Source organism: Heptranchias perlo, chromosome 2 (genome assembly GCF_035084215.1).
Source record: "Heptranchias perlo isolate sHepPer1 chromosome 2, sHepPer1.hap1, whole genome shotgun sequence".
Lineage (NCBI taxonomy): Eukaryota > Metazoa > Chordata > Chondrichthyes > Hexanchiformes > Hexanchidae > Heptranchias > Heptranchias perlo.
The window spans coordinates 78,930,546-78,944,818 of record NC_090326.1 but is presented as its reverse complement, the minus strand read 5'-3'; the positions used below and the strand labels follow the sequence as shown (position 1 = coordinate 78,944,818).

General features: G+C 40.4%; 1 protein-coding gene across 1 annotated transcript in view; it reads left to right on the top strand.

The window, feature by feature from the left end:
* Positions 1-13,309, top strand: part of klhl7 (kelch-like family member 7) — a 35,931-nt gene extending 22,622 nt beyond the window's left edge. The window contains exons 8-11 of the mRNA XM_068003553.1: positions 374-614; positions 4,710-4,911; positions 6,177-6,274; positions 8,932-13,309. Of these exons, the coding sequence (XP_067859654.1) occupies positions 374-614; positions 4,710-4,911; positions 6,177-6,274; positions 8,932-9,215 (825 nt within the window). The 3' untranslated portion in view covers positions 9,216-13,309. The remainder of the gene's footprint in view (positions 1-373; positions 615-4,709; positions 4,912-6,176; positions 6,275-8,931) is intronic.
* Positions 13,310-14,273: the final 964 nt, after the last annotated feature.

The window sequence follows — 14,273 nt, the reverse complement described above, 5'->3', positions numbered from 1 at the left end:
TGAAGGGGCTGTCTCCCCTTCCCCTGCTAATATTTTTTGGTGTCGGATATGTCGTCCTGTCTATCCACTCCAAAGAGCAGAACTGCTCCAGATCTCCCTGAACTTTTTAAATGTGGTTGTGTCTCTATTTTAAGCTTCATTTTAAATATTTTGACTTCACTTGGGTGCATTTTCACCAAGAATCAGAAGTTAGTGTAATTCCTTTAGTCTTTGAAAAGTATTACTATTAAACTGATGGCTTACTTACAATTAATATTTTAGGAGCTAAGTTTTATTGCGATAAATTAGTTCTTGCTATACGTAGAACTATCCCAGTGGTTCAATTTCCTTGCAAATGGGAGGTTTTTTTTTAAATACCTTACTCTCTTTACAGGATTATACTTGGATGGACATTCGTTGTCCATTTGAGAAGCGTCGAGATGCAGCCTGTGTCTTCTGGGACAACGTTGTTTACATATTGGGTGGTTCACAGCTTTTCCCCATCAAACGGATGGACTGCTACAATGTGGTTAAAGACAGCTGGTACTCTAAGCTGGGTCCTCCAACCCCTCGAGACAGTCTTGCAGCATGTGCTGCAGAAGGCAAGATTTACACATCTGGGGGCTCTGAAGTAGGTGAGTTAATTGTCCGTTTATTCGATGATGCTTCTATCTACAGGATGCACTGCCGCAAGTCACTAAGGCTTCTTCGGCAGAACCTCCCAAACCTACGACTTCCGCTACCTAGAAGAACAAGGGCAGCATGTGCATGGGAACACCATCACCTCCAAGTTCCCCTCCAAGTCACACACCATCCTGACTTGGATATATATCGCCATTTCTTCATCGTCACTGGTTCAAAATCATGGAACTCCCTACCTAACAGCATTACCTTCTCCACACGGACTGTAGAGGTTCAAGAAGAAGGCCCACCACCATCTACAATGCCAAAGTAAACTTGATGTATTCGTCGAGGCTAGCTGTTGGGAAGATCCGATTGGGAGATAAAACAATCTTCTCAGCTGCTGGCTGTTGTGGACTTTTGCTGATCATGCAAATACTGTCATGTAAGAAATGTTGTACCAGTTGCACATTCTTGTTGGCCACAACAGTGTTTATATAATCTTTATGGATACAACTTGTGTGTGTGACCTGGAAAGGGGAATAATGGGATATGGGATTCGGACTACTGCTTACATGGAAGACAAACACCAACAGGGGAAAAATTTGCAGAGCTATGAGGAGAGAGCACGGGAGTACGACTAATTGGATTGTTCTTTCAATGAGCCGGTACAGGCACGATGGGCTGAATGGCCTCTTTCTGTGCTGTATCATTCCATGATTCTGTTGTGGGAAAAAATCACCACTCGGAGTCAGACTTAAAGATTCAACATGCAGTTTATTGGACAAAGCTTTGGGAGAAGGACTGGACACTCCGTAGTGAACGCAGCTACCTTCTCAACTTTAAAATGGTTGTCATGCTTTTTTATACCTTTTGAAATACAGATTTTCAGTAGCTTTTACATCATTAATCTTGATTACACACATTAACCAATTAAGTCCGTATGGCAACAACGGACTGCTTACGCATTAACCAATTGAGTCCGAACAACTATTATCACCTTAAGACAGTATGCCTTTGTTTCACGCAGTCTGGTTCTATAGTTTTATCAGTTCGTTTTGAAATGTCTTTTGTATTCCCAGACTGTAAGCCAGTTCTGGAATGTACAAACTCAACACTTTTAACTGTCTTTCCCACAGTCACAGAATCCATTTTATTTAATAGTGTCCATTTTGTTTAATAGTGTCCATTTTATTAGTAGTCAAGCGTTATATTTAAGCTTTTAATTAGGGTTAGTCTAATCTACACAAAGCGCATTTCAGTGTGGTTTTAGGGTAAATACCACTGCCATGTACCCATTAGTCACTTCATCGTTTCCTTTAATTCAACAGTCCAAATTTCACGCTAACAATTCTAACTAGGGATGGGTAATAAATGGTTGTGCCAGTGACGCCCACGTCCCGAGAATGAATTTTAAAAAAAAAGTACTCTTGCCTGAAACTGCACTGTGGTTACTTTTTATAGGTGAATGCTCTGTAAAACTCTTTCACGTTCTAATCAGTAAAGAATTATAGCTCACTCAAGATGTCTGAAAAATGTTGTCATCCACCCTTGCTTCCCTGTGTCATTTTGCAGCATCATCATTACCAGGTACCTGGAAGATACGTAAAATGAAAGAGGTGCTTCAAGTTATTCTCCACAACTAAAGCCTACAAAACACAAAAAAAAAAATGACTTCAGGAATTGTTTCTGAGATGGTGATTTATGAAAAGCAAATGCCAGCCATAATTCAGGGATATCATTCTATTGCAGCAACTGCTCCATTTGTAACCCCAAGTGTTGCATCAGCTGAGATCAGCTAATTCAGCATGGACCAGGGATTGAACCTGGGACCTTGTCTGTAAGGCCTAGCGTTACAACTAGGCAGTGCCTTTACCCACTGCACATCAGGTTTGATCTAAACCAATGTTAATGGCTTCTGAAGATCCTGCTTGGATGTATTATTTTATTAGAACATAAGAACTAGGAGCAGGAGTAGGCCGTACAGCCCCTCGAGCCTGCTCCGCCATTCAATAAGATCATGGCTGATCTTCTACCACAACTCCACTTTCCTGCCTTATCCCCATATCCCTTGATTCTCTTACTGTTTAAAAATCTATTGATCTCAGTCTTAAATATATTCAATGACTCAGCATCCACAGCTCTCCAGGGTAGGGAATTCCAAAGATTCACAACCTTCTGAGTGAAGAAATTTTTCTTCATCTCAGTCCTAAATGGCCAACCCCTTGAGACTATGACTCCTCATTCTAGACTCTCCAGCCAGGGGAAACAGCCTCTCATCATCCACCCAGTCAAGCCCTCTCAGAATCTTATGTGTTTCAATGAGATCACCTCTCATTCTTCTAAACTCCAGCGAGTATAGGCCCATTCTACTCAATCTCTCCTCATAGGACAACCCTCTCACCCAAGAATCAATCTAGTGAACCTTCGTTGCACCGCCTCTAAGGCAAGCATCTCCTCCCTTAGGTATGGAGACCAAACCTGTACACAGTACTTCAGGTGTGGTCTCACTAGAGCACTATATAATTGCAGCAAGACTTCCTTACTTTTATATTCCATCCCCCTGGCAATAAAGGCAAACAAACCATTTGCCTTCCTAATTGCTTGCTGTAGCTGTGTGTTAACTTTCTGTGATTCGTGAACAAGGACCCCCAAATCCCTCTTGAATACTAACATTTCTTAGTCTCTCACCTTTTAAAAAATATTCTGCTTTTCTATTCTTCCTACCAAAGTGGATAATTTCACATTTCCCCACATTATACTCCATCTGCCACCTTCTTGCCCACTCATTTAACTTGTCTACGTCCCTTTGCAGATTTTTTGTGTCCTCCTCACAGCTTACTTTCCCACCTGGCTTTGCATCATCAGCAAACTTGGATACATTACATTCGGTCCCCTCATCTAAGTCGTTGGTATATATTTTAAACTGCTGAGCACCAAGCACTGATCCTTACGGCACCCCACTAGGTACAATCTGCCAACCTGAAAATGACCCGTTTATTCCTACTCTGTTTTCTGCCTGTTAACCAATCCTCAATTTGTGCTAATATATTACCCCTAATCTTGTGTAACAACCTTTTGTGTGGCACCTTATCAAATGCCTTTTGAAAATTCAAATATACTACATCCACTGGCTCCCCCTTATCTATCCTTCTAGTTACACCCTTAAACTGATAAAATGGAACTGTAAACATGATATGTTACACAGGGAAGTTGTAAATTTCTGGGAAGTATACAGTCCCACAGCTGAGTTGCAAGTACCCACAGTCCTGGAATCTCGTAGTCATGGTGTGCATTTTCAAAGTTGATTCTGGTTTCTGAAAAGCTAAATTCCTCCCAGTAACAGAACATAATTTTCCAGATCTTTGCATTAAATATGGGTCCCTCAGTTGTTAGCTATTGGGGATCTTTTTCTAATTTAGTATGCCTAGTTCAGTGTCAATTGGTATTGTAAGTTAGTTCTCCACTTAGTTACATGTGATGTTGTACTGCTGTAAATCATCCAAATAAGGCTGAAATTCTTTGTTGAATTTTATAACATTTGAAAGTCCTCTTGAGACAGTCTAGGCTTTACTGTTGCATCTTTGTGATTGGTATAACTAATAGACCAATAGGACATGCTCATTAATTGTGCGCTCTTAGACAGATGTAACAACCCTCTCCCTTAATTATATTTTTTAACCAAGAAAGACAAACTTAATTTTGCCTTTACTCCTCCTGCAACTGAGTCGTAAGTGCTGTTAATCCTGGAATCTCCAAACAGTAGTTTGCTTTTGCAACCTGAGTTGAAAGCAGAAAAGCTGCAGTAGGCTTCTGCTAGCTCTGCTCTATAAGCAGCAAAGCACAAGCATCACAGGCTAACTTTAACAAAAAAAAAAATTCATTCTATTCTGGTTGGAAGCATGTTTCATCTGCTCAGTTCTTCCCTGATGGGCTGGCTGGGATTGAACTCTGAATATAGGGAAATCTCAAGCAGGAACCTCTTGGCATATAAACCACAGCGTTGACACACAAGCAAAATAGGCAGCCTGGGTTCAAATGTTACTGGAGTACCATCCTTTTAGTTGGTTAGTACCAGCCATTTTAATTGATTTTCTTTCCTCCTCTAGGAAACTCTGCCTTGTATCTGTTTGAGTGCTATGATACCAGAACAGAGAATTGGCATACCAAACCCAGTATGTTGACCCCTCGATGCAGCCATGGGATGGTGGAGGCTAAAGGACTCATCTATGTTTGTGGCGGAAGTTTAGGCAACAATGTATCTGGAAGAGTTCTAAATTCCTGTGAAGTGTACAATCCTGCAACCGAGTCGTAAGTGCCATTAATCCTGGAATCTCCAAATAGTAGTTTGCCTTTCCAGAGTTATGGTTTCTGAAGAAGCCAAATTTCTCTCATGTAATAAGATTAATTTCTCTAACCTGTTATTTTAAATTCATGACTATCAGTTTTGAAATAGTGGAATCTGATGCAGTATAATATGTCAGGAGTCATCGATAGCGGTCAATCAGAAGCAGGAATTCCTCCTGCCTGGAACATTGGGATTAATTGTAGAGCTCTCACCATCATCCTTACTGAGTTCTATTAACTCAGCACAGACTAAGAATTAAATCGGAGATGTAGCTCTCTTTATCCCCTCTTCTCTCCACATGGCATAGTTGATAAGTGCAGTGTCTATTGTGGAACTAAGTCATCGAGTCAGGAACTTCCCCAGTTCATACCGAATGGGTTGATGGCGGTAGGAGTATCACTAAGGGCTCTATGATTGACCGTGGTGTTTATTCTCCAGTAATTTCCGCTGCAAAATTAGTGTGTGTGTGGATGTTGCATCGGAACATGATCAGACTTGCTATGGTGCACCCCTCCCCCACAAGCCAATATCCTGTCAACTCACTATCTTGGCTCACACTTGAAGAATGGCCATTTGGATGAGGTACCAGAGGGGGGCTGGCATGTGTAAAACTGTATCCCAGCATGTGTTAGTGCCTTTAGAAGAAGACGGGTGGAAAGGAAAAACAAAACTCTAGCCTTCCTGGTGCATTTACTCTCAAAGTCATCACAGAAGCTCAGGAACCCCTCTTCCTGTGTAATCTTCTACTGCTGTAAGTTTGTTTTTCAGTTAGAAACTTAAGAGTGCTCTGCTACTGCCATTTGTTCAAGTCCAGACAAGCCGAATGCACCTGTTTATGTACCAATTACCGACCTAGCTCAAAAATATAAAATCTAAGAGAAATTTAGCTAGTAAAGCTCAACCACCTCCCCCTAACCTTCAATGACACCACTGTTGCTGAGTTGCCCAGAAAGAGGGAGTCTCCGACAATGCTGCACTCCGACAATACTGCACTGATGAAAATGCTACGATCTAGGAAAAGTGACGAGGTCTGATTGTTCAAGTGCTCATTGGTGAAGAAAGATTCATATATGTATACCTATACCTGTATGTTGTGCAGATGAGAAATGATTGCAGTATAAAGCTTGACAATTCATTTCCAGAATCAATCAAAACTCAAAATTTTGTTGTACTGTTGGGAGGTAGTAATAACATAATCTGATGTTTTAATTTTGTACCTCTTTCACAGGTGGACAGAACTTGCTGCAATGCTGGAGGCTAGGAAGAACCATGGATTAGTTTTTGTAAATGACAGAATCTATGCTGTTGGTGGACAAAATGGACTTGGTATAGTTGCTTTATTTATACCCTCTGTATCAAGATGTCTGTCAAAGCCTTAGCACTGAGAAACTGGAATACACTTTAAGCACTTTCTCCTGTATTGCATTCTGTATTGCACTACTCATCTGCTTCTGCTGTGTAGCTGTACTATACAAATTTGTACAGAATTTTAGCCTCATTAAAAATCTTCACATGCCAGATTTCAGAGCAATGGCCCCAATAATTATTCTGCTGACCCTCCTCCGCCCCCCCCACCCCAGATTAAAATAATTAATGAGTTCCATTGATGTTAAAACTGTCAAGTACTTGGTCTCTGCTGAGTTAGCTGACCTCTGCTGGGTTGGGGTGTTATAGTTGACTTCAGTGAGTCTGGGTTGGTGTTGGGGGAGTAGGGCGAGACATCGGCCATTATTGCCACTTCTGATTGCTATCCAGCGATCCCTGCTAGCAGTGCACGTTGGTGAACATCGGTTGAGGACAGTGTGATGCTTTCATGGTGAAATAGGCTGCTACAATTGCTGTCAAGGCTTACATGTAAATGATTATTTGGGTAAGGGAGTAGAGGGAAGATGAGGAGGGAGAGAAAGAACTGGCAGGAAAAAGGAAAGAAAACCATTTGGAAGAACTAATTTCCCATTGTTGCTGTCATAATTCTCTCTTCTACCAGCTACCATGGCCTGTTGATGGTCTTTCATAACACCATTTGCTATCTTAGCCTTGATGTTCCATGTGGTATTTCCCAGCTGGGATACATTGTATCGCTTTCCAAGATCTGAACTTCAGCCAGCTGGCACATATGCCCTGCTCATTGTAATTTTCGTGGCGAGCATTCTTTAGTGCACGTGGGTTAGTCCTTCTCACTACTTCAATATCAGTCACTATTACAAATGTTGGGAATATCTCAGATATTCTGTCGGGTTCAGTGCCGCTGCTCCCTCCTGTAAGCAGATCCCATATCTTTTATGTTCAGGAGTTTGCCTATACTGTACAATATCTAATTATATGGCGGCATGAAACTAGTTTCATGCAAAGCTCAGCAGAAAGGGACATTATAATCCACAATGGTGTGAATGTTTGCTGGGAGGCTTCGAGACGAGGCAACGATTCCCCTCAATCATGGCTAACTGTTTTAATGCCTGGTTTATCAACATATTGATCCCCTCTGTGTCCCAGCTGCTCCAGCATGTGGCTGAGAGGAGAGTTTCTAACCTTGGTGAACTTTTTAAAATTTAAAATCAACACCTTAACATTAATCATATTCAAAACCTTTCCATGGAAAAATGATCAAAAATCCAGAAAAGCGAGTCACTTTATCCTCTCACCTGACACCCAGCATCCCCTGCTTCCATCAGTGTCCAGTTTTTGGCCTGTTAAAGCAGTGTTGACAGGATGCCAGTTCAACATATGTTCTTTATCACCATTTTGACTTGTACCCAACACATTTCAGATGCCACAGAAATAATTTGTTACACTTTTTCCTGGAAAAAAAGCCAGTAATTTCTTACTAGTTTCTCTGAATTCTGACTTACAGAAAACAAAACAACTAGTCCATGTGGTCTTAAAGGGACACAACAGGTTCACACAGCTGTACTTCAGCAGGAGAATATATTGTGTGTTTGTGGTGTAATGATCTTGTCCTTATAAAACAGTGTATTCTTTGATTTATCATAAGCAACGCCATGGGAGATCCACTAGTAATATGTAAGTGCAGCCAAATAATACAGATAGCATCCATGTTAATACAACAGCATACATTTACATAGTGCCTTTAATGTAGCAAAATATCCCAAGGGATTTCACAGTTTGGAGTCGGGCCCAAGTAGTTGTAGGAGGGAAAATAGGGGAGGTAACTGACGGTATAGTTAAAGAAATGGGTTTAAGAAGGTGGAGGAAGCATGATGCAAGGCGGAGAGGTTTGGGCAGAGAGTTTGTGTGGGCAAGATGGCTGTAGGCCCTGCCACTGATTGCGCGTTCCTCCTCCCTCCGCTCTACAATGAATCAGAGTTGGGAGAACAGAGGTTGTAGAAGTAGGGAGGGGTGAGCCAGTGGAGGAAATATAACCAGACCTATATCCCCAGGCTCCATCCCGCTTCCCCATTCCCTCACTGTTTCAGTCCTAGACTCCAGATTCCTGCACGCTCCAAGTCAGATTCTGGATCCCAGCTACCTTGTGCAAATGCAATAAAATGACACTCAGCTCAGCCCCACCAACTCCTCAAAGACAAGATCATTTCTGTGGCTCAAGGTTTGGAGCTCTAAGGTCTCTGGTATGAGAGGAAAGGGATAATACAAAGTATACAAAGAGAGTCAGACATCCATACAGAACATATGTGGGAAACAGGGTTCCAGATATATAATGAAGTATAAAACTTCTGCTTCATCTCAGGAATAGGTGAAATTTTTTTAAACTGCTTTTTCCTATGGTGCATTCTGGTACAGCAACAGCACTTAGTACTGTTTGAGGTGTGTAATTGTATTAGAGAAGCATACATAAGTTTGGTCCAAATTTAATTTTTAAAAAGTGTCAAAAAGCTAGACAAATTTAGAAAATTGTACAGCATTGTTAGTGCCACAAGGTGACGAAAGATGCTATTTTTATAAGTAATGTTTGTTTAGAAATGAGCAACAAGAGTTAATCAATTATTATTTTCTCGTCCCTGCAGGTGGTCTGGATTCCATAGAATATTATGATATTAAGATGAATGATTGGAAAATGGTGTCAACGATGCCCTGGAAAGGGGTAACAGTTAAATGTGCAGCAGTAGGCTCCATAATCTATGTCTTGGCTGGTTTCCAAGGTGTAGGCCGATTAGGTCACATTTTGGAGTATAACACTGAGACTGACAAATGGACAACCAATTCCAAGGTCCGTGCTTTCCCAGTAACCAGTTGTCTTATATGTGTTGTAGACACATGTGGTGCAAATGAAGAAAAACTTGAAACTTGAAAAAAAAATCCTTGGAGCTACAAGGATGATGTCTGTTCTGTCAGCTTGTGCTGGCTTAAACTGGTATTTGAAGATATTTCTAACTCAGTCTTTTGAAATGTCTTAAAGCAATGCTGGTATTCAGGTTATTTAAAAAAGGCTATTTACCTAACATTGCAGCATTTTTGTTTTAATTGCTTTTCAACATGTAAGTCTAGAAATTACTGTTGGTGGTATTACTGGACAAATACTTAATGTGTTCTTTTGACATAGAATCATAGAATGTTACAGCACAGGAACAGGCCATTCAGCCCATCAAGTCTGGAACAGTGATTTTTCTCCACATGAGCCACCAAGCTTATTTTCTTGCTCTCCATTTCCTTTAATATTTTCCTTTTTTTTTTCAAACAACGACCTAATTCCTTTTTCAAAGAATTTATGGACTTTGCTTCAACAACATTCTTCTGGCTGCTATTTTAAAGCAGGCATTAATCTGTTCATTTTAAATGAATTAACACTTCTGCTAAAATAGGACAAAGGAATGGCTTATAAATGTGTGACGCATTCATCTGTTAATACTGGCAACGATAACTTCTGGGCTCAGTCTCCTCTAGATAAAGTTTAAAAACAAGGATTTTCTGTGGGCGTGCTGTCGATTTAAAAAGAAATTGTTTGAAATCTGCATTTTGAATGTTGAAAATGATGTTGTACAGTGAGATTTGCATTGTAACCAGACTACCCAAGTGTTAATTTTAGTTACTGGGAAGGAGGATGAAAGAATAAATTGACATCAAATCTGATTATGAAAAATACTGAAGGTAACTGGACCACATGCCTCACAAATGGCAAAACTGCAAGTAGGTACAGAAGACTAGGATCTGAGTTGAATATTTTTAGTTTTCTATGAACTTTATACTATTTATATTATATTAATTTCCCTATATTCTGCTAGAAAAGACTGTCATACAGCCCTTTAATTTGCATGCTGTCACCTTCTGCCGCACTATCATTACTACCATTATGTCATATGCCACATTCAGTACTGCATTATGGGTTAATTTGCATTATTTATTTTTTTGTTTAAAGTTTAAAGACTAAAGAAAACCCAAAAGGGGAAGCAGCATCGCTCATTTCCTTGGGGCTTGAGTTCAAATTCAGACCAATAGGATGTGAAAGTCCCCTCTCTATCTACTATAAAGAACCTAAATGAAATGAGCTTTGGGGATTTCTGAACCCAGTTCCTTGTGTATGCAAATCAATGGTATAAAATTACCTACAGCTTAACACTAATTCGCATTCAGTTTTGGCATCTTGCTCATAGTTTTAAGAAAATTTTTAGCGGAGCTTTATCATGCATTTAGCCTGCGGCATACCTGAACTAGGATGCTGTAGAAATATGTTCTATTTCCCTGGCGTTGACGTTCCTCCTTAATGACCACATATATTTACCACAACATTTTTGGAAAGTCTGTCAGTGAGTGTAGGGCAGTTGTATTCCTTAATTTGTTTTGTTGGTGATTGACTCATTCATTAATACTGATATTCTGCCATCAATAATAACTAAAATGGAATAGTATTCCTGCTTCCCCACCATGGGTGCCATTTTGTGTATGAGTGTTCCAGCAGACTAACCCCACTTCCCAAGTAGTGAGTGAACTACTGTCATTCCAACTAACCTGGACTCAGACCCCATTTGGAGTGCCACATTCAGTTGAGGGCACCGAATCTCAGGAACGATATATTGGCCTTGGAGGGAGTACAGTGCAGATTCACTAGAATGATACCAGAGCTGAAAGGGTTAAATTACGAGGACAGGCTGCTTAAACTTGGTTTATATTCCCCTGAGTTTAGAAGGTGGAGGGGCGATCTAAGTGAGTTGTTTAAAATGATAGAGATTTGATAGGGTAGATGCCGAGAAACTATTTCCTCGGGTGGGAGAACCCAGAACAAGAGACCTTACTATTAAAATTAGAGCTAGGCCATTTAAGAGATTAAATCAGGAAGCACTTTTTCCACAGAGTAGTGGAAATCTGGAACTCTCTCCGTCAAAAGGCTGTGGATGCTGGGTCAATTAAAATTTTCAAGACTGAGATCGATAAATTTTTATTAGGTAAGGGTATCAAGGGATATGGAACAAAGGCAGGTAAATGGAGTTTAAGAACAGATCAGCCATGATCTAATAGAATGGCGGAACAAGCTTCAGGGGCTGAATGGCCTACTCCTGTTCCTGTGGAGACAGTTGGAGGAACTGGTTGCATTGAGCAAATCATTTATATAATTTATTTTAATGATAAAAGTAACCTTGTGCTGAATAAGGCAATATATTTTTAAACAAAATGATTCTCTGATTTCTTTGGATATTGGTAAACTGCTTCAATTTATTAGCACATCAGAATTATTTGAGTTACCACCTTGTATCTCATTGTCAGGCATCTCTTACACTATATGCACCACAAGTAACATCATTCTGTATTAAATTTCAGCTTCAGTACTTAAAGGAGAGCAAGGCAGGAGAAGCAGACTCCAGCTCCTTCTAACTGACCTGGTTACGAATTCTAGCAATACCAGTTGAGCCTCATTATTAACAAACTTAACCAGACTGACAGATTAATCTGTAGAAATTTGTCCTATTAAAGCCTGTATTTATTTTTTCTTCCCCCCCCCCCCCCCCCCCCCACCACCTCCCCCCTCAACCAAGTCTTCTCTAGCACATACCACTACTTTGCCTATGGCCTTGAAAACTGCTGAATACCAACACAGTAAAATATTGGCTTAATTTAAATAGTTTCAAGACATTCAACCCGTGAGAGCACAAGAAATTTACGTTCATATTACAGTTCTGGTATCTAGGGCCACATGACCTTTGTGTCCAGCTAATTACCCACTGCCCAGCATGTTCCTTGTTTGTGGTTTTTTTTCCCTTTTTAAACATTTAAAACAAAAAATAGATTAATTGCCTCATTTAACCTGTGTATGGCAGAAATCAGGTGAGTTCCTGGTGGCTAAGGTTTTTATACAACACTTGAATCCGATAGTAACAACTTGTAAAACATACCCAGCGGGAACTCCCTGTAAGTCCTCTAAAACATTAAATTACAGTGCATCCAAGTAATGACTCCATATTAAAGACTGATTATACAAATGTGCCTGTGGAGCTTGAAGAATGTGTCTTCCAATGTGTTAAATGTTATACCTCAATGAATAAAAGCTTAGAATCAACCATAAAATGTTTATTTTCAGCCTATTGAACCTTTATTCCCTGTTCAGTTGAGTTTGTTCTTATAGCTTGAGATAACCCTTTCCAGTGTGATTTCTGTCCTTCCCCATAGGTCTCCCAACACATATTCTCTGATAGTTAGCAGGACAGTTTTCAGGCCTCTGCCTTTGCTGCTTTGGATCTGGTCACTACGAGCTAGATTACTAGAGTTCTGACGAAGGGTCATCGACCTGAAACGTTAACTCTGTTTCTTTCTCCACAGATGCTGCGTGACTTGCTGAGTATTTCCAGCTTTTTCTGTTTTCATTACTAGAGTAGACTTTGGGTAACTCCATATGATTTCCATCTCTCTGTGGGCAAGCATTTGCCTTGCCAAGATGCATGGTTAAGATTGGGAATGTGCCCTGCAGATAATCTCAAATATGATCCTGTACCTTACACTTAAAAAAAGAAACAGATTAAATGTGTTGCAAGAAATTTGTAATTAAACTTTTTTCCCGACAATATATTTTCAATTGATATAATCAGGAATTTGTTCCAAAAATTGACGTCCTTTTGGAGAAGTGTGAGATCCTGTTACAATCACAATAGTAGCACTAGTACAGATATTAATATGAATTATAATAAGTTAATGTTAAGCAACTCTTAAGATCAATGGTATATCAATTGCCAATATTAGGAACATTGGATTAATTCAATCTAATCCACTTCAGAGGAAATTTATTGTTTGATTTCTGCTCCCAATCACTCTAGGTTGATAAATTACTATTGTGAGTAAACTGTTTCTATTCTTAAAATGTTCTTTCGGTGCAGTGCACCTTAATGATCTAAAGTTATCTTGTTTTTATTGTGTGTAATTCAGCTGTTTTAATAAACCCTGCCTTTATTTTTAAAATTACGATCTGTGCTGTACCGGTTAGTTTTCTTGAAAACAAATGATTGTGTGCACTTTAATCACTTGTCTAATTGAACCAATATTAGTAGTGGTAGAAATATTACATTTCCAGCCTTGCCCCTCATTTTGTTATTTTGTGCTAACTTAATCTCCCCACACCATGCACTGTTTTGTTGAAGCCAGACAGCTGACCTGCTCCCAAGTCTTTCTCCATGCCATTCTGAGATGTGAATTTATAGCAAAAAGAGGAACCTGTTGCAGAGAGGAAGGGCTCCAACTTACATTGACCTGACACTGAATACTCTGGAGAGGAACTTAAGCATTTTAGACCTGGATTAAGCAATTCATTATCTAGTGTTTGGATATGGAAACTCATGCTCTTATATCTAGGGGTTAGTGCCTATTGTCATTGGATTACAGATGTGAGCAGCTTTAATAAGTGGAACCACTATTGCAATGGTCAGAAGGCTGGTGACCTCTGCAAGGACACACCATACTCCACTGAGTAGTGGGTTCCACTTATTAACTCATTTTATGGTGACTTGTGTTGCCCACCATCCTGCTTATCATGCCTCACCCCTCTCTAACCTCCTCCAGCCCTAAACCACACCCCAGCCCTCTGCTGATATCTCCATTCCTTTGACTCTGGCTTTTTGTGCATCCCCCTCCTTTCACCCTGCTATTGGCAGTTGTGCTATCTGCCATCTAGGCCCCATGCTCTGGAATTCCCTGTCTCTCCAACTCATTGTCTCCTTTAAGGTCCTCCTTAAAACCCACCTCTTTGACTAAGCTTTTGGTCATCCCTCCTAATGGGCCCGATATTACCAGGGTGGCGGGGGGCGATTGGGCATGTGGGTAACGCGCCCGGTGAAATCAGTCTGCCCCGCGCGCAATCGCAGGCTGATTGGATCCACTTATCTGGTCTTCCGGGTTCCCCGCTGCTAAGCTGCACGGCGGGCGGACTGCG